Source organism: Notolepis coatsorum (assembly GCF_963971535.1).
Source record: "Notolepis coatsorum genome assembly, contig: SUPER_10_unloc_2, whole genome shotgun sequence".
Taxonomy (NCBI): Eukaryota; Metazoa; Chordata; class Actinopteri; order Aulopiformes; family Paralepididae; genus Notolepis; species Notolepis coatsorum.
The window spans coordinates 209,938-233,719 of NW_028174871.1; the positions used below are offsets into that span (position 1 = coordinate 209,938).

Genomic DNA, 23,782 nt, shown 5'->3' on the forward strand with positions numbered 1-23,782 from the left:
CATTCACTCTCTCTCCCCACTGCATGGTATTATTAAAAACAGAGCGGACGGTCATCGCAGTGCAGGGTGGCACCACTGGCACCAATGTCCGCCACTTTGCGTAACAGCGAGCAAAACAAATAATGCTTTTGTATTTTCCATGGCATATCATCAGCTGCTGTCTTAAGAGCAGCTGGTGACCAATCACATAGCAGTCTGTTGAAGTGACAGAGACTATGGTAGATGATTGATTGATGATCACGCGTGATTGTTTACCTTTGTCTTCAGTGATTGAGTAAACCGTTCCTCCAGCTATGAAGTGCTCGGATGCAGTAGCAGCCATGTTTGTTTTAAAAGTAGACTGTATGTGAACAAGGACTAAATAGATACTAGACTGTTCTATTCAGTCAAGGGATCTCGTGTTCTAGTTCAAGTTTCATGTTTTGTTTTATTTGCCACGTATAAGGTACTGTACATGTACATTACAGTGAAAGGCTTGGTTCTGTATGAGCCCCCTGAGAATGTGCTTCATACAGTAAAAAGTATAAAGTATAAAGACCAAACACTATACAAAATATGCAATATACAACCTAAAGTACAAAGTGAAGTACAAATGCAAGCTTTTTAAAATGCAAAGATTAGGTATGGATGTAGTGCAAATCTTTTTGTAATACATAAATACAATATGGTGTAGTGTTTAAAGTGTCTAAAGTGAATGTAAAGGTGAGTGTTTAAAGTGGGTGTGTGCAGGTGGATGTGTGTGTGTGATGAACGTACAGTAGAGGGATGGGTTAATGTTGCATAGAGTCATCGAGTCATCTACATGGAAATAATGATTTATCTGTATCCTCACAACCGCAGGTATCCGCTCTGAAGCTGGACATTGCTAGCAAGAGGGAGCCCATCGTCTGTGAACAGGTACCACAAAGGTTTTTATATTATGGACTTTTCTGTTTGCTTGAAAGTATTCCGCCGTCTCTCGTCAGTATAATGTCATTCACTGGAGCTCTCTGTCTCATTCATATACGACGCGAAGGCAGACAAAGTCAACGGAAAAGACACGAACGGAGCAAGACAAGACACAGAGGAAATGTTACGACTTGAGTTAGAAATTAATTAATTCCACCTTTAGAATAAAATAGAAGTACCTTATTAATCCCAAGGGAAATTCAGCACCACAGATCGCTCACAATAGACATTTAGGTAGTCAAAAATAAGAATACATGTGGGTGGCTGATTGGCGCAGTGGGCAAGGCGCTCGCCACTAACGCAGGAGACGCTGGGTTCGAGCCCAGCTCTCGGCGTTGCTACCGGCTTGGCCGGTCGTTCATACTAACACAATTGGCAAGTGTTAGAGGGTGGGGAAAGACGGTGGGTGGGGATTGGACGTTGTGGACAGAGACTCCTACAGGTCGGTTTGGTGACGCCGGTGCGACGGAAGCAGGAAGTGACGGGGGCAGCGTGAGCCTCCCACGCGTTACTCCTCGCCACTGAGAGTTCGAGCTGCTGCGGTGAAAAGATGCGACAGGCTGCCTCCTCGTGTACCGGAGGGGGACACGTGATGCAAGGCTTCTATCCTCACTACAACCGACCTGTGGGAAGCATAGTCTAGCAACGTTCGAGACAGGGGAGGGGAGAATTGGATAATATGAAATTGGGATGGGAGAAAAATTGAAAATGGGGAGAAAAAGTGGATAAAAAAATTGAGGCAGGGAGGTTTGTCATCATTGTCCATTAGTTAGTTAGTAGATTGATTTTTAGTGTGTGTTGAAGATCACCCCAGGAAGCTGGGGCATTAAAACAAAAGGCTGATTTTCCGAGTTCAGTTTGTACCTCAAGCATAAACCAGTCACGTGAGCGAGTTAGATAAGGTCCATAGTTCCAGTCCAGCATCATTGCGATATTCGGCAATTAAAGATACAGATACCAGTGTTTATTTTGCCTCTCTGCCAGAGAAGACCGGCTCACTTTATCACTTTATTAACCCCTCTAGCATGCGTTCACGCCAGTCTTGCAAGTCATCAAGTCATCAAGTTCAAGTTTTGTTTTATTTGTCACATATCATGTACATTACAGTGAAAGGCTTGGTTCTGTATGAGCCCCCTGAGATTGTGCTTCATACAGTAAAAAGTATAAAGTATAAAAAAAAATATACAAACTAAAGTACAACCTAAAGTACAAAGTCAAGTACAAAATGCAAACAATAAAGTACAAATGCAAGCTTTTTTTAAATGCAAAAATGGGGTGGGGATGACGTAGTGCAAATATTTGAGTAATAAATAGATACAAATATGGTGTAGTGTTCAAAAGTGTTTAAAGTGAATGTTAAAGTGAGTGTTTAAAGTGAGTGTGATGTGCATGTGGATGTGTGTGGAATGAATGTACCTTAGATGGATCGGTTAGTGTTGCGTGGAGCCATTGAGCCTCCTGATGGCCTGGGCCCAGGAGTTCAAAACTTGTAATCCCTATTGATTGATTGAACATTTTAATTAACATAGTGCAGAATGGGTACAATACAGTACGGCTCAATACACACAATTGTTAAGGGGTTGCAGACCAGAGAAAGACTTTCGTCTTGTTTACATCAGGGTCCCCCGTTTTCAATTCATAATGAATTGAAATGAATTGATCCAAATCTGATCCGATCAGATAGGGATTAAACGTTTTTTTTTTTTTTATCTACTTTTTCTCCCCATTTCTATTGTTCTCCCTTCCCCAATTTTGTTTCGTCCAATTCTACCCTCCCCTGTCTCGAACGTTGTTAGGCCATGTCTCCCACAAGCCGGCTGCAATGTGGACGAAGCCTTGCATCACAAGTCCCCTCCGGTACTCGAGGAGGCAGCCTGTCGCATCTTTTCACCTGCACAGCACGACCTCTCAGCGGCGAGGAGTAACGCGTGGGAGGCTCACGCTGCCCCCGACACTTCCTGATTCTGCTGCGCAGGCGCACCAACCGACCTGTAGGAGTCGCTGTCCACAACGTCCGATCCCCACCCATCAGTTTCCCACCCCCTAATACGGCCAATGTGTATTAGTATGAACGACCAGCCAAGCTGGTAGCAACACAGAGAGCTGGGCTCGAACCCAGCATCTCCTGCGTTGGTGGCGAGCGCCTTGCCCACTGCGCCACCCAGGGATTAAAAGGTTTGAACTCCTGGGCCCTGGTGATAGAAGCTCCTTCTGAGTCTCTGTGTGCCGGCCACTTGATCAACTGTCAAACCGACGTGAGACAATGTTTCTCTTTGTGGTGTACACGACAGGGGGCGACAGTGGCTCAGGAGGTAGAGCAGTCGTCTGGTAGTCAGAAGGTTCCCGGTTCGATTCCCGCTCCTCTCGGGGCAGTGTGCCGATGTGTCCTTGAGCAAGACACTTAACCCCTAATTGCTCCCGATTGCTGCAGGTTGGCACCTTAGATGGTCGCCTCCGCCGTCGGTGTGTGAATGTGTGAGTGAACGGGTCAAATGTGAGGAACAGAAATTGTGAAGCACTGTGGATAAAAGCGATATATAAATTGACCATTTATGGCGGCCGGGTAGTGCAGCGGACTAAGCGTCTGTCTACCACCGCAGAGACAGTGGGATCGAATCCAGCTGCGGTACCTCCGCTGACAATTGGCAGTGTCAGCGGTTGGGAAACCCGGCGAGGGTGGGTCCTGGTCGTTGTAAAACAGCGACTCCTACAGGTCGGTCGGGGCGCCTGCACAGCGAGGGAAGGATCTGGAGGGAGGTAGTGTGACGCTTCCACACGTTACACTCCCCCAGTGAGAGTCCTCGCTGTCAGGTGAAAAAGAAGCGGCTGGCTGTCTCCACATGTATCGGAGGAAGCATGTGACAGACTTCAGGGCTCCCTTAGACTGACCAGTGGGGGGGGGGGGGGGGGGGGGGGGGGCAAATGCGCGCAACGACCAGGAAGGGTAGGGGGGAATTGGCATAACGACTAAATTGGGATGGGGAGAAAAATACAGAAAAATAGGAGGAGAAAAAGTAGATAAAAAAAAGAATTGACCATTTTACCATTTACCATGAACGTGCTACTAGAGTGAGCTGGTGAGACAGCTGCAGGTGGAGAACCTGGGTCTGCGGCAGCGGCAGCAGCAGCAGCTGTCCTCCCTGGGCCTGAAGGACATCGTCCCGGGAGCCGGAGGGCACAGCGCCGCCCTCCTCAGCGCCCCGGTCCTGCACGCCAAGCTGAAGCAGGCCGCCCGCCACATCGCCCGTCTCACCGGGGACAAGCAGCAGCTGATCGAGATGGGGAACCGCCTCCGAGCACAGCTCACCGGCGCAGGACTAGAGGGTAACGCTGCTGCCAATTCTGCTGTTTTTCATTCGTACATTGGCACTAATACACACGTATTACTTAGGGGTGTAACGGTACACAAAAACCACGGTTCGGTACGTACCTCGGCTTTGAAGTCACGGTTCGGTACGTGTTTTCGGTACAGTGGGGGGAAAGTTTGGCTTTCCATGTTCCACTCAGGGGTGATGTAGTGTGCAGTAACTACTTGTACTTGTAGGGCTGTCAACGAATATTCTATATTGAAATTAATAATCGACTTGTAAAAAATTATAATAATAATAATAATTATATTAGATTGTGAAAAAAACAGCCCCCGGTGGGCGGTCGTTAGGGGTTGACATACCGTTGTAATCGTTCGGTACACTACTACACAGCCGTTCGGTACGGTACACACTGAAACGGTTCGGTACGGATACGTGTGCCTTTACACCCCTACAACTCACATCATTATCCTTTACTCTGTGCGTTACAAAGGCTGAGGTCCCATTCACTCAATACACAACAATACGGGGGCATTGGCAGGTAATGACATTTCTGTGTTTCGAGCTCAGACTCAACACAGTGCACAATTAAGAAACATCAATGAATACAAGAATGGTAACAATAGGTAGTAATAGTAGTAAGATAAAATATAAAGAATTAGATAAGATGAAATAAAATAGTCAATTATTTACAGAAAGTGTCTTGCGTATAAGTGTATGTGCATGTTAAGGTGTGTGTGTGTGTGTGTGTGTGTGTGTGTGTGTGTGTGTGTGTGTGTGTGTGTGTGTGTGTGTGTGTGTGTGTGTGTGTGTGTGTGTGTGTGTGTGTGTGTGTGTGTGTGTGTGTGTGTGTGTGTGTGTGTGTGTGTGTGTGTGTGTGTGTGTGTGTGTGTGTGTGTGTGTGTGTGTGTGCTTGCGTGCGTGTGTTCAATAACAATACGTAGTAGTAGTAGTAGTAGTAGTAAGATCAAATAAACCCCGGTCATACGTCTCGTCATACACACAGTTCACTCCCAGCGATCGCACCCACCCACAGCGGCCCGCAGCACGGGGGTCCGACGTTGTTATTAGCCCTAGAAACAGGAAGTGCGGCCGTGTTGTGATTGGTCGGGGGTCAGTGTTGTTGACAGAGACAGGAAGTGTGGGATCTCCGCTCCCGTCGGTGCCGCCGCCCCCCCGCTCCTGATCCCCCGCTGTGAGGCCGGGGGAGGATTACAGCCGTGTCAACACGGAGGTCACACGCTACCCCCCCGGCGGAGCAAGGCAAACACCCCCCCCCTGCCCTAATACATACGCCCAGTTACCCACGCTGTGCACACACCGTACGGACGTAGTGTGTACACACACTGTATGTGCTTGTGTGCATGGACAAACCCCCCCCCCCCCCCGAGTTTCTCACCCTCGCATTACTACTATGGCTTGTTTTTCTCCCCTCAGTCCCCCGGCCCTCCGTCAGACCGTCGTCAGATCCCATGGTGGAGCCAGAGAGGGACTCTCCCGGAGGGGCCCAACGACCGGGTCGCCTCTCCGCCCTGGAGCAGCTACAGTATCGGCTCACCACGCAGGTGACTCATCTCATCGATCTGTTCCTTTATTAATAATCCCCTTGGGGACATTCAAGTGTCATAGTAGTAGTAGTCATAGTGTCCCAGTAGTAGTCATACTGTCTTTATTCTTTTATTTATGCTTTTAAAGCTCTTCATGACCTCGCCCCACCCTACCTCTCTGAGCTGTTGCAGGTCTACACACCTTTCAAGTCAAGTCAAGTCAAGTCAAGAGTTTTAATTGTCACGGCATACAAGTATACAATGAAATGCGGGTGGTCTTGCCCGCAACGATGTGCAATACAGTGGTACAACATATAATAGAATCCAATAAAAAAACAACATTGTGCAATAAACAGGTAACAGGTAACATGGTGTGACATCTCGGTATCTGTACATAGTTATTTACAGAGCATATAGGACATGCTAGGTAGCATTGGTAGTGCAATACACTGTTCCTGTTATTCTAATTTAAAGTGGCCTTTCCTTTTGGCCATAAGTGTGCGGCATGAGTGTGTGCCCGCTCATGTTAAAGTGTTAAAGTGGCTGCTAGTGTGTGAGCGTGCACAGCGTGCGTGTCGTGTGTGTGTTCATGTGTGCTTGTGTGTGGATAGTTCAGTGTTCTGTGGCACTCAATGTTCATTCTCGCTCTCTCAGGTCAGCTGACCGGCTGCTCCTAGTATAGTGCCTACAACTAGGCGTAAGCTCAGGGGGGACCGTGCTTTCTCCGTTGTCTCCCCCAAAATGTGGAACGAGCTGCCGCTGCAGATCAGGCCTCACCACTGCCCCGTTTCAAAGGCCTCCTTAAGACCCACCTTTTCTCTCTCTGGCTTTCGACACCATGTAGTTTGTTGATTTTATGCTCTTATTGTTTTACTGTGTTATTGTTGTATCGTTTTGTTACTGTGTCTTTTGCTTTTAAATATTTGTTTAAGTACTCTGATCTATTTTTATTTTTATTGCTGCCTATGTTTACCCCCTTTTTTTTCTTTTTTTTTTACTCTTGTTTTAATTTTACATTTTTAGTGCTGCTTATAGTTTTTTTTAATGCCCCTGCGGCTGTTACAGCGCTTTATAAATAAAGTTGGATTGGATTGGATTGGATAGATACTGTCCCAGTAGTAGTCATACTGTCTTTATGTATTAGACTACAACTCTGTTGTACATACAGTACATCTGATTAGCACTACACTCAGTAGTGCTCATTTGTATATCTTGTACCCAGTTCAACCACCTGTACATTGTATATTGCTGTTGCGCTTGACATTTGCAGTCTGGTTGGATGCCAAACTTCTTTTCGTTGTGCTGTACTTGGGCTGTATAGTGACAATACATTTGAATCTAATCTAATCTAATCATAGCATGGGCGGGGGGGGGTAGATAAATCAAATCAAATCAAATTTATTTATAAGGCCCGACAACACACGTTAATGTCCCCATGGGCCGTACAAGTCTTCTTTAAACAAGTCAAGAAGAAAACATAACAATAAGTCAAGAACAGAACAAGAACACCATAAGGTCCAACACATTTAAAATAAATGAAAGAATGCAACACTCCCAGACATACTCCACGCGAAGGTAAGGAAAAACTCACTAAAACCTAACGATAGGGAAAAATGCTCCACAGGCAGTGTGGAGGAGAGAAACCTTAGAAGGGCCATTCAAGGGGGGATCTCCCTTCTTAGATGTCGGTGATAGTAGTGTTGCAGACTAACAGTTGGTAAGCATGCACTCATGTGCGTAGTGAAACACAGATGAGTGCATGCAATAGCAACTGAACATTTTGAAAGATTAAAGATAGAGCTGATAGCGATAGCAACTGAACATTTTGAAAGATTGAAGATAGAGCTGATAGCGAATCTATTTGAGGCACAGGGGCGGCGCAAAGAGGTACATAGATAATAGAACAAAAGAACATAGAACAAAGTGCAAGTAATAATGACTATCAATGAATAGTGATAACAGTAGTAGTAGTAGTAGTAGTAGGATTCAATCAGACAATAGTAATAGTGAGGATGGTATACATGGGTCAAACCGTAGCAACACACTGCACCAGAGTAAATTGTGAATCTATAGAGCGCGTTTATCCTACGCGCTTTTTACAATTTTGTTCCTCACATTTGACCCGTTCACTCACTACATTCACACACCGACGGCGGAGGCGACCATCCAAGGTGCCAACCTGCTCATCGGGAGCAATTCGGGGGTTAAGTGTCTTGCTCAAGGACACTGCGACACGCTGCCCGGGAGAAGCGGGAATCGAACCGCTCTACCTCCTGAGCCACTGTCGCCCCCCAGAGTCTGTGTCGTGATGATTATTATTAGTCAGATAGTCCTAACAGTTCTCAAGTTCACCAGCCGTTACTTCTCCAGCCATTGACATCCCTAACCAGGGTGGGACATTAATACCAGCCACTAGCCAAATAATGTGACATCTTTGTAGCTGGTGAGACCTTTCCTTGCATCTACCAGACAGCCACAGTACACACATAAACCCATCTACCAGACGGTCACATTACACACATAAACCCATCTACCAGACGGTCACATTACACACATAAACCCATCTACCAGACGGTCACATTACACACATAAACCCATCTACCAGTCACAGTACACACATAAACCCATCTACCAGACAGTCACAGTACACACATAAACCTGTCTACCAGACGGTCACAGTACACACATAAACCCATCTACCAGACAGTCACATTACACACATAAACCCATCTACCAGTCACAGTACACACATAAACCCATCTACCAGACAGTCACATTACACACCATCTACCAGTCACAGTACACACATAAACCCATCTACCAGACAGTCACTGTACACACATAAACCAACCCATCTACCAGACAGCCACAGTACACACATAAACCCATCTACCAGACGGTCACAGTACACACATAAACCCATCTACCAGACAGTCACAGTACACACATAAACCCATCTACCAGACGGCTACATTGCAACACTACCTGTATAAATAGACTGTGGACCAACAGGTCCTTTTATGAACTGATATAATATCTTTACCAGTGCAGTATTATTAAAGATAGACTTTAAGCTTCTGGGCACGTGAACGCACAGGGCAGACGGATGGGAGAGAGAGAGGTTGCCCAATCTCTGGTCTAGTTCATGAGATTTTTTGAGGGAATTGAAGGATCCGTCTTACTGAGCATGGAGCGGTTTCTCCGAGTATAGGGTATATCTGCAGTGCCGCAGCCCCATACATAGGAGGGGCCTGTACTGTGCGTTGGGGGCCTGTACTGTGCAGTGCACTGCTGCGCATGCGAGAAACAAAGTAACATATAGTATAGGACACTAGAAACATAAAGTAACATACGGAACATAAAGTAACATACGGAAAATAGGACCTAATGTCCAAAATATTTTTATCTTAAAACTGAATATCAATTGGATTACCAGCCCTGACTGTTACTCTAAGCTTAACCTCTTCTGGATGAGGGCCTAAACTTAACCCTTGGACTAGATTAGAATCACTTTACTTTGTTTCTCGCATGCGCATTGCGCAGTAGTGCACCGCACAGTACAGGCCCCCAACGCACAGCACAGGCCCCCAACGCACAGCACAGGCCCCTCCTATGTATGGGGCTGCGGCACTGCAGTTTTATGCTATTGGTTTCTCCACTCCTGCAACCAGCTGCCAGATCTGGTTCAATCACCGCAACTAAGGCTGGCTGCGAATCGCTGATCAATATCACATATAAAAGAAACTATTTTTTGTTCATGGCTGATAGTACGTTTCTCTACTAGTATACACTTTGGCAGGCAAACAACCAGACCCCTTTCCATTCTTCACGTGGAACAATGAAAGCGTCTGGTGAATTTGTAAAAATCCCAGTTCCTCGTACTCCACTGGCCAACGGCTCTCCAGGCCCCCCCCCCCCCCCCCTCCCATCAAACCGACACAGAAGCCAGTGTTGCTGAGCACTAAGGCCTTTGGGTTCAGTATAGACCGCTGCACTTCCGCGTTACATTCAGCTCATGGGACAGAGAGCGTGGGGAGAAAATGAATGAATGTGTGGATGAGAGCCTTGACATTAAGTGGCTGTAGCTACGGCCATGGGGGGGGGGGGGGGGGGGGGGGGGGGGGGTGCTGGAGACCTGATCCAATGGACTTTTATATACGCCTGAGTCTCCTGAACACGGAGAGACCAATGACCAAGTCAATCAGCACTTTCTCTTGATTGATTGAAAGTTTTATTAACAGATTGCTGTTTCTTGCCTCCCACAAGCCGGCTGCAATGTGGACTAAGTCATACATAGCACAAGTCCCCTCCGGTACTTGAGGTAACAGCAGTCGCATCTTTTCACCTGCGCAGCTCGATCTCTCAGTGGCGAGGAGTAACGCGTGGGGTGCTGGAGACACGATCCAATGGACTTTTATATACGCCTGAGTCTCCTGAACACGGAGAGACCAATGACCAAGTCAATCAGCACTTTCTCTTGATTGATTGAAAGTTTTATTAACAGATTGTACAGAATGGGTACAATACAGTACAGCTCAATACACACAATTGTTAAGGGGATGCAGACCAGAGAAAGACTTTCGTCTTGTTTACATCAGGTCTATTGGATCATGTCTCCCCCCCCCCCCCCCCACAGCCGTAGCTACAACCACTTAATGTCAAGGCTCTCATCCACATCCATTCATTTTCTCCCGCTCTCTCTCCCATGATTTCAGAATACCGGAAGTGTTGCGGTGGTCTTCTATCCAATGTGAGAGCACTGAGGTATTTCTCTGTGTGACCAGTAGAGGGGGCAGCGGGCTGAGTTGATGTGTCTCTCTCTCTCTCTCTCTCTCTCCTCTACCAGGAGCTGCAGTACGCTGCTCAGAGGGAGCAGCAGAGGCCCGGCGCTCCCATCCTCCTCCTCTCCGAGAGCGACGGTGGGGGCAGCGGCGGGGGGCGGGGCAGAGACGGGGTTGCCAACCCTTGGGGCCAGGGGCACAGACACACAGCTGAGCATGAGGTGGGTGAACACACACGGTCCTAAACAACGCATTGTCTGAGGAAGAGAGCGCTTGTGCCGCTATAGTGCTGCTGAGCCTCGTTCATTATTTGCAAATGTATATCTCATAAGGTGATTGTTACATGCCGCATACACAATATACAATATTAATACATCGGCTCGACTTAATGTAGCCCACCCACCCAACCCCCATCCAATGTACAGTTTCTCTTCCCGTTCGGATGTATATATATTTTTTATGATCTCTTTTTCTTACACAGTACTGTATATTTGTATGTCTTGTAATGTCATACACGTCTTGATGAATTGAAAATGGAGGACCCTGATGTAAACAAGACGAACGTCTTTCTCTGGTCTGCATCCCCTTAGCAATTTTTTTTTTTTTTTTTATCCACTTTTCCTCCTTATTTTCTATTTTTCTCCCATCCCAATTTCGTATTTCCAATTCTCCCCTCCCGTCTTGAACGTTGCTCGACTATGCCTCCCACTGGTCGGTCGTAGGGAGGATAGAAGCCTTGCATCACGTGTTCCCTCCGGCACACGAGGAGGCAGCCTGTCGCATCTTTTCACCTGCCAGCGCGGACTCTCAGTGGCGAGGAGTAACGCGTGGGAGGCTCACGCTGCCCCCGACACTTCCTGTCTCTGCTGTGCAGGTGTCCCCCAACCGACCTGTAGGAGTCACTGCCCACAACGTCCAATCCCCACCCATCGACTTCCACCCGCTACCTCTGCCAATTGAGATAGTATGACGACCGGCCCAAGCCGCAGGCAATGCTGACACCCGGATTCGAGACCGGAGTCTCTTGCATTGGTGACGAGCGCAATCTCCGCTGCGCCACCCACTCGCCGCCTCTCTTAGCAGTTGTTTGTATTGAGCCGTATTGTACCCATTCTGTAATCTGTTAAATAAAGTTTTCAATAAATCAATCAATCAGCATGAACATAAGACTTAGGCCACTAAGTACAAAACATAATATTATATTTATTGTAAGAACAGACAAACACAAATACACACACCGGACTGTGAACGCACCACCAGACAGACACACAAACACACACACCAGACTGTGAACGCACCACCAGACAGACACACAAACACACACACCACACTGTGAACGCACCACCAGACAGACACACAAACACACACACCACACTGTGAAGGCACCAGGCAGACACACAAACACACACACCAGACTGTGAAGGCACCAGACACACACACAAACACACACACCAGACTGTGAAGGCACCAGACACACAAACACACACACCAGACTGTGAAGGCACCAGACACACACACAAACACACACACCAGACTGTGAAGGCACCAGACACACACACAAATACACACACCAGACTGTGAAGGCACCAGGCAGACACACAAACACACACACCAGACTGTGAACGCACCAGACAGACGCACAAACACACACACCAGACTGTGAAGGCACCAGACACACACACAAACACACACACCAGACTGTGAACGCACCAGACAGACGCACAAACACACACACCAGACTGTGAAGGCACCACCAGACAGACACACAAACACACACACCACACTGTGAACGCACCACCAGGCAGACACACAAACACACACACCAGACTGTGAAGGCACCAGGCAGACACACAAACACACACACCAGACTGTGAAGGCACCACCAGGCAGACACACAAATACACACACCAGACTGTGAAGGCACCACCAGGCAGACACACAAACACACACACCAGACTGTGAAGGCACCACCAGGCAGACACACAAACACACACACCAGACTGTGAAGGCACCAGGCAGACACACAAACACACACACCAGACTGTGAAGGCACCACCAGACAGACACACAAACACACACACCAGACTGTGAAGGCACCAGGCAGACACACAAACACACACACCAGACTGTGAAGGCACCACCAGACAGACACACAAACACACACACCACACTGTGAACGCACCACCAGGCAGACACACAAACACACACACCAGACTGTGAAGGCACCAGGCAGACACACAAACACACACACCAGACTGTGAAGGCACCACCAGGCAGACACACAAACACACACACCAGACTGTGAAGGCACCAGGCAGACACACAAACACACACACCAGACTGTGAAGGCACCAGACAGACACACAAACACACACACCAGACTGTGAACGCACCACCAGACAGACACACAAACACACACACCAGACTGTGAAGGCACCAGGCAGACACACAAACACACACACCAGACTGTGAAGGCACCAGACAGACACACAAACACACACACCAGACTGTGAAGGCACCACCAGGCAGACACACAAATACACACACCAGACTGTGAAGGCACCACCAGACAGACACACAAACACACACACCAGACTGTGAAGGCACCCGGCAGACACACAAACACACACACCAGACTGTGAAGGCACCAGACAGACACACAAACACACACACCAGACTGTGAAGGCACCAGGCAGACACACAAACACACACACCAGACTGTGAAGGCACCAGGCAGACACACAAATACACACACCAGACTGTGAACGCACCACCGGGCAGACACACACACAAATACACACACCAGACTGTGAACGCACCACCGGGCAGACACACAAATACACACACCAGACTGTGAAGGTACCGGGCAGACACACAAATACACACACCAGACTGTGAAGGCACCAGACACACAATTTTGTTTTAGTTCGTTCGTTTTTTTGCGTTCGTTTTTTTGCGTTTTCTTTTTCTTTTTTTCTTTTTTGTGTTCGTTTTTTGTGTTCGTTTTTTTGTTCTTTTTTTGCGTTCGTTTTCGTTTTAGTTGGTTACTTTTTTGTGTTTTATTTTTTTGTGTTTTCGTTCGTTTGTTTTTTAGCGTTTTCGTTTTAGTTCGTTAATTTTTTTTTTTTTTTTTTTGTTTTAGTTCGTTAGTTTTTTAGCGTTTATTTTTTAGCGTTTTCGTTTTAGTTCGTACATTTTTGTGCGTTTTTTTTTTTGCGTTTTCGTTTTAGTTCGTTCGTTTTTTTGCGTTTTTGTTTTAGTTCGTACATTTTTGTGCGTTTTTGTTTTAGTTCGTACATTTTTGTGCGTTTTTTTTTTTGCGTTTTCGTTTTAGTTCGTTAGTTTTTTTGCGTTTTTGTTTTAGTTCGTTCGTTGTCGCCCCAACTGTCACCTCACTGTCAAGACTGTGAAGGCACCACCAGGCAGACACACAAACACACACACCAGACTGACAGAAGTGGAAGATGGCGCTGGCCGAGGTCAGTCGCCGTCTGGTTTGCTCCGCGACGATTGTGCGTACTTTTAGTTACTACTATTATTTACTATTGTATTCTTGCACAATCGTAGCGGGGCATGGCCAACCGCATTTCACTGTATGCCCTCCTGGTATGTATGTGATAAATAAACCTCTTGAATCGTGAATCTTGATTGTGAATTTTCTAGCGCCTTCAATACTATCCAGCCACATATCCTAGCATATACTGCATAATTCAACCATCACCTCCTGTTGCATGAAATATCTTCAAGAATCAAGAATCAAGAGGTTTATTTGTCACATACATACCAGGGCATACAGTGAAATGCGGGTGGTCATGCCCGGCATTGATTGTGCAAAATACAATAATAAAAATAGGCATAGAAAAAAAGAAAATAGGTAAGACACAAGATATGCATGGTAAAAAAAAAAGACATGCTAAGTTCCTGAGAAACTGGTTCCTATGTACCGGTACACTACTATACAATTTTAACTCTTAATGTATCTAAACTATACTATACAGTACCTCCTTCCTTTAAAGTGACTTTCCATTATTTAACGTGACATTTTGTTTTAAAGTGATTGTTTTAGCGGTTGCCGTGTGTGTGTGTGTGTGTGTGTGTGTGTGTGTGTGTGTGTGTGTGTGTGTGTGTGTGTGTGTGTGTGTGTGTGTGTGTGTGTGTGTGTGTGTGTGTGTGTGTGTGTGTGTGTGTGTGTGTTTGTGTGGATGATATAGTATCAGATGTTATCTGGACAAAAACTGGAGCCCCTCAGGGAACAGTTCTGGCTCCCTTCCTCTTTATTCTCTATACTGCGGACTGCAGACACAGCGAGGCCATGTGCCATATGCCGAAATGTTCAGATGATACTGCTCTTATCGGTCTCATCAACAAAGGCGATGACCGGGCCTATAAAAAGGAGATTGACTCATTTGTTCATTGGTGTGATGCCAATTTTGTACAGCTTAATGATATAAAATAAATAAAGAGCTAGTTATCAACTTCAGTAGGAAGAAGAAGGTGAATGTCTCTGTAACTGTCATCATTAAGGGGCAGGAGGTAGAAATAGTCCAGTCTTATAAGTATCTCGGTGTCCACCTGGACAGCAAGCTGGACTGGAAGCAGAACACAGATTCTGTGTTCAAGAAAGCCCAGTCTCGACTTTTTAATTTGAGGAAGCGTATATCTTTTGACATCAGCAGGTCACTTCTTCATGCTGGGGGGGGGGCAGCATCACGGTCGTTGACAAAAACCGTATAAACTAAATTATTTAAAAGGCTGGCTCAGTGATTGGCCTTCCCCCTGATTCCTTGGAGATCATTATAGCCAAGTGAACAAGGACTAAACTGAACTCTATTCTTTCTTTTGAAGGTCATCCTCTGTATAATGTATTTGATGCTCTGCGAAGCTCTTTAACGAACACCGCTAGCCCTGTGTTGTGAGGCTCTCTTTTCTTTTCTTTCTACTGTGTTATGTAACTTGTACTGTATGTTATTGTTTCTTGTTTGTGTATTTGTACTCACTCTGGTGGTGGCAAACCATGTTTCCCCTCTGGGATTAAGAATAAACCATACCATACCATACCAGTAGTGAATGCACCAGAAACACATAATCCACACACCAGACTGTGAATGCACCAGGCAAACAAATACACAATCAATAATAAAGCAAAAGGAGTGCGTAAACAATAATATTTGACAACTTTATCATCCATTGTTTTCCAAACCGAACCTTGTAAGCTTGGTATAGTGAAAAATAGTCAGTGAGTCATTGAAATGAGTAAATAAGAATTAAATGTCCTCTCTCCTCTCTGTGTTCTCCAGTACGCCGTGAGAAAAGAGAACACGCCTCCACCGGCTAGCCAATCACAGAGCTCGCCGCAACTGGATGTGGGGTCACGACCCCATCCGTCCAGCCCCCTGTTGTTGTCGTCGTCGGTGGCAACAGAGGGGTCGCTGAAGGAGGTGTGGCAGATGCTGGACCGAGGAATCAGTCCCTCGCTGGTCAGTGAAGGTGAAGTAACACACACACACACACACACACACACCACACCACACCACACCACACCACACCACACCACACACACAGACCTTTCTTAAGTTCATGAACTCTTTACACATAAGTTCATGAACTCTTCATGAACTCATGAGGTCATAGGTCCTACATTATCACACAGTGAGTTTCAAAGTTGCACCTGTTTCCTTCCATCTATCTGCTCGCAATTATATTTATAATAAAACACAAGATACTTTATTGATCATTATATGATAATATGATAATAATCGAACGATAAAGATAAAAACGCTCTGTGAAGAAACCCAACCCCCGATTCCAAACACCCACGCTCCCCGTGGCAGGTCAACTTTTAATAAAGGCTATAATCATTTTATAATAATAATAATCATTTTTCTTTATCATCTTAAAAACCTTTTGCCATTTAGTCCCCCTGGTTTCGACACGCTGCCGTGACGGCCCAGTTTCCAGAACTCAGGCCATAAACCTGGGGGTGGTTCCCTGTGATCCCTGAGTGTCAGCAACTGCTGTTTCAACATTATATTGGATATAAACCACTAAACTCAGGACAGTATGTCCAGTCAGTGTCACCCAGCCACAGTACACACATAAACCCATCTACCAGACGGTCACAGTACACACATAAACACATCTACCAGATGGTCACAGTACACACATAAACACATCTACCAGACGGTCACACTACACACATAAACACATCTACCAGACGGTCACAGTACACACATAAATACATCTACCAGACAGTCACAGTACACACATAAACACATCTACCAGTCACAGTACACACATAAACCCATCTACCAGACAGTCACAGTACACACATAAACACATCTACCAGTCACAGTACACACATAAACACATCTACCAGTCACAGTACACACATAAACACATCTACCAGTCACAGTACACACATAAACACATCTACCAGTCACAGTACACACATAAACACATCTACCAGTCACAGTACACACATAAACCCATCTACCAGTCACAGTACATACTAGTGCTGTCAGGCGATTACAAAAATTAATCTAATTAATTACAGGATTTGTAATTAATTAATCGCATTTTAATCGCATAACCATTTTATGCCTGATATTCTATATTCTATAATCATATTTCAAATTGCATGTGTCCGGATGGCAGAATTCAGTACTGTATCTACAAAATAGATCTTCCATCTATTAATTTGCTTAGATTTTTCAGGTCTGGGCAATTTGAGCATGGTGTTATTCACAGTCAAAGATTAAAAAAAATGTATTGATATTCTCATTTTACTCAAAATAAAATGTTCATTCGATCAATCACCGCGCAGATTGATTGATTGAATGAAAATGTTATTAACAGATTGCAGAATGGGTACAATACAGTACGGCTCAATACACACAATTGTTAAGGGGATGCAGACCAGAGAAAGACTTTCGTCTTGTTTACATCAGGGTCCCCCATTTTCAATTCATAATGAATTGTAAGTAAGGGTGCAACTTGCACCGTGCAATCCATTCTTTGTGGATCTAGCCCACAGTATTTCTGACACTGGAAATACATTCCCTGAGATTCATAGATGTCCCTAGAATTAGATACCAAGAACATGCAAATGGACCATATTAAAAAAAAATCTGTAAATGTGTATTCTACATTCTTATGGAATGAATGATACAAAAAAGATATTATAAAAAAAAAAAAATGTAATTAATTTTGAGTTAATTTTCATAACGCGATTATTTGCTGTGTAATTAATTAATCTAATTAACGCGATAAACTGACAGCCCTAGTACATACATAAACCCATCTACCAGTCACAGTACACACATAAACCCATCTACCAGACAGTCACAGTACACACATAAACACATCTACCAGACAGTCACAGTACACACATAAACCCATCTACCAGTCACAGTACACACATAAACCCATCTACCAGACAGTCACAGTACACACATAAACACATCTACCAGACAGTCACAGTACACACATAAACCCATCTACTAGACAGTCACAGTACACACATAAACCCATCTACCAGACGGTCACAGTACACACATAAACACATCTACCAGTCACAGTACACACATAAACCCATCTACCTGACAGTCACAGTACACACATACAAACTAGGGCTGTCAGTTTATCGCGTTAATTAGATTAATTAATTACAGAGCAAATTATCGCGTTATTAAAATTAACGCAAAATGTATTAAAATATATATAAATTTCCTTTAAAAAAAGTTATTTAATTTTTTTTATCTCATTCATTCCATAGAATAAACATTTACAGACTTTTTTTTAATATGGTTGTTATGACCCTGGCTCAGAGGGAAGCAACATAAGGGCACACAGACACCAAGGGTCTGTGTTTAAACCAAAAGACTATACTAATTATGATAGCTAGCACAAACTAAAGATCAAAGTGGTGGAAGATAGGGAGACACTTGTTCCAACTGTCCGTCTGCAACACTACTATCACCGACATCTAAGAAGGGAGATCCCCCCTTGAACGGCCCTTCTAAGGTTTCTCTCCTCCACATTGCCTGTGGAGCTTTTTTCCCTATTGTTAGGTTTTAGTGAGTTTTTCCTTACCTTCGCGTGGGGTATGTCTGGGAGTGCTTGCATTCTTTCATTTATTTGCATTCATCTAAAAAATGTTTGGACCCTATGGTGTTCTTGTTCTGTTCTTGACTTATTGTTATGTTGTCTTCTTGACTTGTTTAAAGAAGACCTGTACGGCCCATGGGGACATTAACGTGTGTTGTCGGGCCCTATAAATAAATTTGATTTGATTTGATTTGATTCCTGGTAATATTGTGACCCATTAATTGTCAGGGCCACTACCACAACAGTGATAACGGGCCGGCCCCTGTCGAATACGACCTTCAACCTCGTCGAATGCTCCCCACTGTGGAACATTCGACAACGCTGTTTAAAACAAAAAACAACACTGTCCTGACTCTCGGGCAAGCGAGACCTCACAATAGGTTCCTCCACTGCGGTATATGGCTGGAGTGGGGCAGGCCCATCCTCCACTGAGGCGTAAGGCCTAGGACCCCATCGACAAACCAAGACCTTATCACATATAAGCTCCATTTCAATAGGCCTCTCCACCGATACCAACCTGTCAAAAAGAGACTGCAAACCAAAACCAATAGGAGAGCTAAGCTCACTGCGCTCAGCAGGACAGAACACGGGAAAACCAAAATCATAGGTCTCTGATACCACCACAGCGCCCCTATCCATTCCTCCTGGCACTGGCAGTTCAGGAGAGTGCAAATCGTGAACATCCAGAGTAGGATGCACCGCCTCAGGTACAGCCCCACCGTCCCTGGAACATGGCCATACATCAGTCACAAAAGCATCTGGAATACCATCCAAAATGGCGTCAGTCAAATTAGTACTGTCACAAGCAAAAATGACAGTAACATCGTCATGACACAAAATAGCGGCACACACATCAACCTCGACATGAAACAAAATAGTGTCCGAAATATTTGTACCGTCACGAGCCAAAATGGTGGCACACACAGTAACATCGTCATGACACAAAATGGTGGCATACACATCCACTTCGTCATGATCAAAATGGTTGCCACTCATTAGACTAGGCTGTGAAGACTGCTCCTGCTGTGCAGGACACAGGTAACTAGGTTGACTAGCACACCCAGCATACCCAGTGCCTGGCAGAGAGTCAGTGAGGTCACGTGAATCAATAACTGACACACTGGGATCATCACCACCGACAAGTGAGACATCATGAACGTTAGAGCCACTGTAGGAAGGCTGGCAGCCTAATTCTGGCCTTGTAGCCTCTTAAACCAGAACGGTGCCACATGAAACATCAGAAACACCAACAGAAATGGTGCCACATGAATTAGCAACATCCCTCATAGCATCCTTCCCACTCTCATCCTCCTCATTCTCCTCCTCCAATTCGTCCGTGGCCTCAGCCACCGTACAGGCTGGGAAGACCTCGAGATACTGCTCTGCCAGACCATCTCTCGCCACCCGAGTATCTGGCACACAAGTCACCTCCGGTTTCACCACCGGGCCTGACACTAGGGCACAATCAAGAAAAACACTATGCAGAGGTACATTCATAGTGTGCATTGCAAAATCTTCAACAACACCTGCACCTGCATTACTTAAACTACGCTGCGCCATCTCACGGTTAAATGCAGCCACTTCAAAAAGGGACGACAAGGAGACATCTCTATTTTGCTCTAGCACTAGCTCCTCATGAGACGGTATCATCTTCCCAAATTCCTCAACAGGGTCACTTTCCAATTCAACAAAGAACGTGTCACCAAGTGTAATGTCACAATTTGAGGTATCAACAACATCACATCTGGTCACATCTTTTGCATGTTCTTGGTATCTGATTCTAGTGACATCGATGGATCTCAGGGAATGTATTCCCGTGTCAGAAATACTGTGTCTGTTACTAGGCTTAAGTCAATTGTAATGAACCAAATGAGAATATCAATTAATATTTTTTTTTTTATCTTTGACTGTGAATAACACCATGCTAAAATTTACCAGACCTGAAAAATCTAAGCAAATGAATAAAGGGAAGATGATTAAACAGAAGGTTTTGTAGATACAGTACTGAATTCTGCCATCGGACACATGCCATTTGAAATATGATTATAGAATATAGAATATCAGGCCTAAAATGGTTATGTGATTAAAATGCAATTAATTAGATTAATTAATTACAAATCCTGTAATTAATTAGATTAATTTTTTTTATCGCCTGACAGCACTAATATAAACCCATCTACCAGACGGCTACATTGCAACACTACCTGTATAAATAGACTGTGGACCTACGGGTCCTTTTATATGAACTGATATAATATCTTTACCAGTGCAGTATTATTAAAGATAGACTTTAAGCTTCTGGGCACGTGAACGCACAGGGCAGACGGATGGGAGAGAGAGGTTGCCCAATCTCTGGTCTAGTTCATAGAATCAAGAATCAAGAGGTTTATTTGTCACATACATACCAGGGCATACAGTGAAATGCGGGTGGTCATGCCCGCATTGATTGTGCAAAATACAAAATACAATAATAAAATAGAATAAAATAGGCATAGAAAAAATAAAATAGATAAGACACAAGATATGCATGGTAAAGAAAGACATGCTAGGTTCCTGAGAAACTGGTTCTTATATACACTACTATGCAATATACAATTTACAATGTTAACTCTTAATGTATCTAAACTATACAGTACCTCCTTCTTTTAAAGTGTTTCTAAAGATTCTATTTTTTAAAGTGACATTTTGTTTAAAGTGATTTTTTGTGTGTCTGTGTGTGCATTTGTGAGTGGAGAGTTCAGTGTTCATGAGTTTTTTTGAGGGAATTGAATTGATCCGTCTTATTGTGCATGAAGCGGTTTCTCCACTCCTGCAACCAGCTGCCAGATCTGGTTCAATCACTGCAAGGCTGGCTGAGAATCGCTGATCAATATCACATGATATAAATGTCAAATAAATTGTATCTCCAAAAACTTAAAGCTGCAGTATAGGCCACTTCTGAGAAATAATAATAATAATAATACATCCATTTTATATAGCGCTTTTCCAGGTGCTCAAAGACGCTTAATGAGCAAGAGTGAGTTTACCTGCCCGGCAGAAATAGAGCTCTGCGTCACTTTTCCCACAGACTCCTATAGAAGCACCAGCTGAATTAAAGAAAATTTTTATTAAAATTAAGATATTATGATTCAGATTCCGATTCCTTTATTGTCACAGCTTTTTAAAATGTACATACATTCCGAAAACATGAGATGCTTGTTTTCCTTGGCTCCTCAACCGTACTGTAGATATATATTTCCCAGCCTCTGATTGGCAGGTGGTTTTGCACCTTGTGTGTGTGTACTTTTTGAGGAGGGAACGCGATGGTGGCCTTCGTTTTCTGACGCAACCCCAGGAACACCACAAAAACATCTGATTGGTTATTGATGCAGGGAGAAATAGTTCCAAATCAATTCTAATTTCCACTGGCTCACCGCAGGGCTGTGTTCTTTCTTCTCTTCTTTTTGTTTTATACACAAATGACTGTCTTAGCAAATATATAAATCACCATATTGTAAAATTTGCTGACGACAGTGTTATCTTATCTCTTCTCAGTCAGTCAGATAAATCACATGGACCCATAATACAAGACATTGTAGACTGGTGTGATGGCTGTTTTCTGGATTTAAATATATTTAATATATTTAATAACTTAATAATTTAATAACATTGTACATGCTATCATATAGAGTTATATGGACTATAGTATGGGGTGGTTAGTTATGATTATTAACGATGTAGGGCAGTTGTAGACAGTGAAAGCAGTAGGTAGGTATAAATTGAGTTGGCAACATAGTTGCACCAGTCGCACAATATGGGTAACAGAGCCTATAGGGTGTAGGCAGTGGAGGTCAGAGTTCAGGGGGGGGGGGGGGGGGGGCTGTCAGTGAGATGACAGCTGAGGGGAAGAAGCTGTTCCGAGACTCTAAAACACCTGTGACTTGAGTTGTAGCTGGTTAACTTGATCCTTCTCATATGTTTTGCCAGCTGTAATGGTCACTTGGCAAAACAGAATGCTGCCAGGGTCTGCATTCGCCAGGGGGCCACCTTATCTCAAACAATATCTTTTGGTGTACATATATTTAAATTGATGGTAGACAATGATGGAGAGTTCTGTTAATATGTGGACATAATTTAGAAACCTTTTTATAAAAGCAATAGGGCGTGATATATGGTAATGTTGTCGAGTCAAGTCAAGAGTCAAGTCGAGTCAAGAGTTTTATTTGTCACGGCATACAAGCATACAGCGAAATGCGGGGGGTCTTGCCCGCAACGATTGTGCAATAATACAATAATAAGAATAGGATGAGAGTAAGACATTTGTGCAATAATACAAGTAATAAGAATAAGACATAACATGTATAATGTACATAAAGTTTACAAAAAGCATGGTAACAATGTATTGCACTATCGCAGGACTTACGATAAGACATGCTAAGGTCCTGCGATAGTGCAATACACTGTTAGCTACGGATGAGGCACTGGGTCTTATGTACATTACTATACAATACTATACTATACAATCTATAGTTATACTATGTGTCCTTATGCTAGCTTGCTATCCATCTGTTTACTATACAAGAACCACTCCCGTTCTTGTTTTTAAAGTGACTTTTCATTGTGTAAAGTGACCGTTGAGTGTGAGCGTGTGCAGCGTGTGTGTGTGTGTGTTCATGCTAAAGTGACTGCTAGTGTGTGAGCGTATACAGTGTGTGTGTTGTGTGTGTGCTCATGTGTGCTTGTGTGTGGAGAGCTCAATGTTCAAGACTCTGATGGCCTGGGGGAAGAAGCTGAGGCAAAGTCTCTCTGTCCTAGTTGCTGGTGTGCACAGGCGTTTGCCTGACCGCAGCAGCTTGAACAGGCTGGGGTGGTGAGGGTCTTTCATTATTCTGCAGGCTCTGGATTTGCACCTCTTGTTATATAAAACCTGCAGGGGTGGTAGTGCAGTAGTACGCTCAGCTGAGTGCACCACTCTCTGTAGGGCCTTCTTGTCCTGTGCCGTGCTGTTTCCATACCAGGCAGTGATGTTTCCAAATCAAATCAAATCAAATCAAATTTATTTGTAAGGCCCGACAACACACATTAATGTCCCCATGGGCCGGACACGTCTTCT

At 44.5% G+C, this 23,782-nt stretch overlaps 1 protein-coding gene across 1 annotated transcript in view; it reads left to right on the plus strand.

The window, feature by feature from the left end:
- LOC311236340 (coiled-coil domain-containing protein 57-like) overlaps positions 1–23,782 on the plus strand; it is a gene marked incomplete at both ends in the record, with an annotated part of 100,402 nt that overhangs the window by 74,109 nt on the left and 2,511 nt on the right. The window contains 5 exons of the mRNA XM_084338414.1: positions 841–897; positions 4,017–4,272; positions 5,694–5,821; positions 10,650–10,805; positions 15,882–16,071. Of these exons, the coding sequence (XP_084194540.1) occupies positions 841–897; positions 4,017–4,272; positions 5,694–5,821; positions 10,650–10,805; positions 15,882–16,071 (787 nt within the window). The remainder of the gene's footprint in view (positions 1–840; positions 898–4,016; positions 4,273–5,693; positions 5,822–10,649; positions 10,806–15,881; positions 16,072–23,782) is intronic.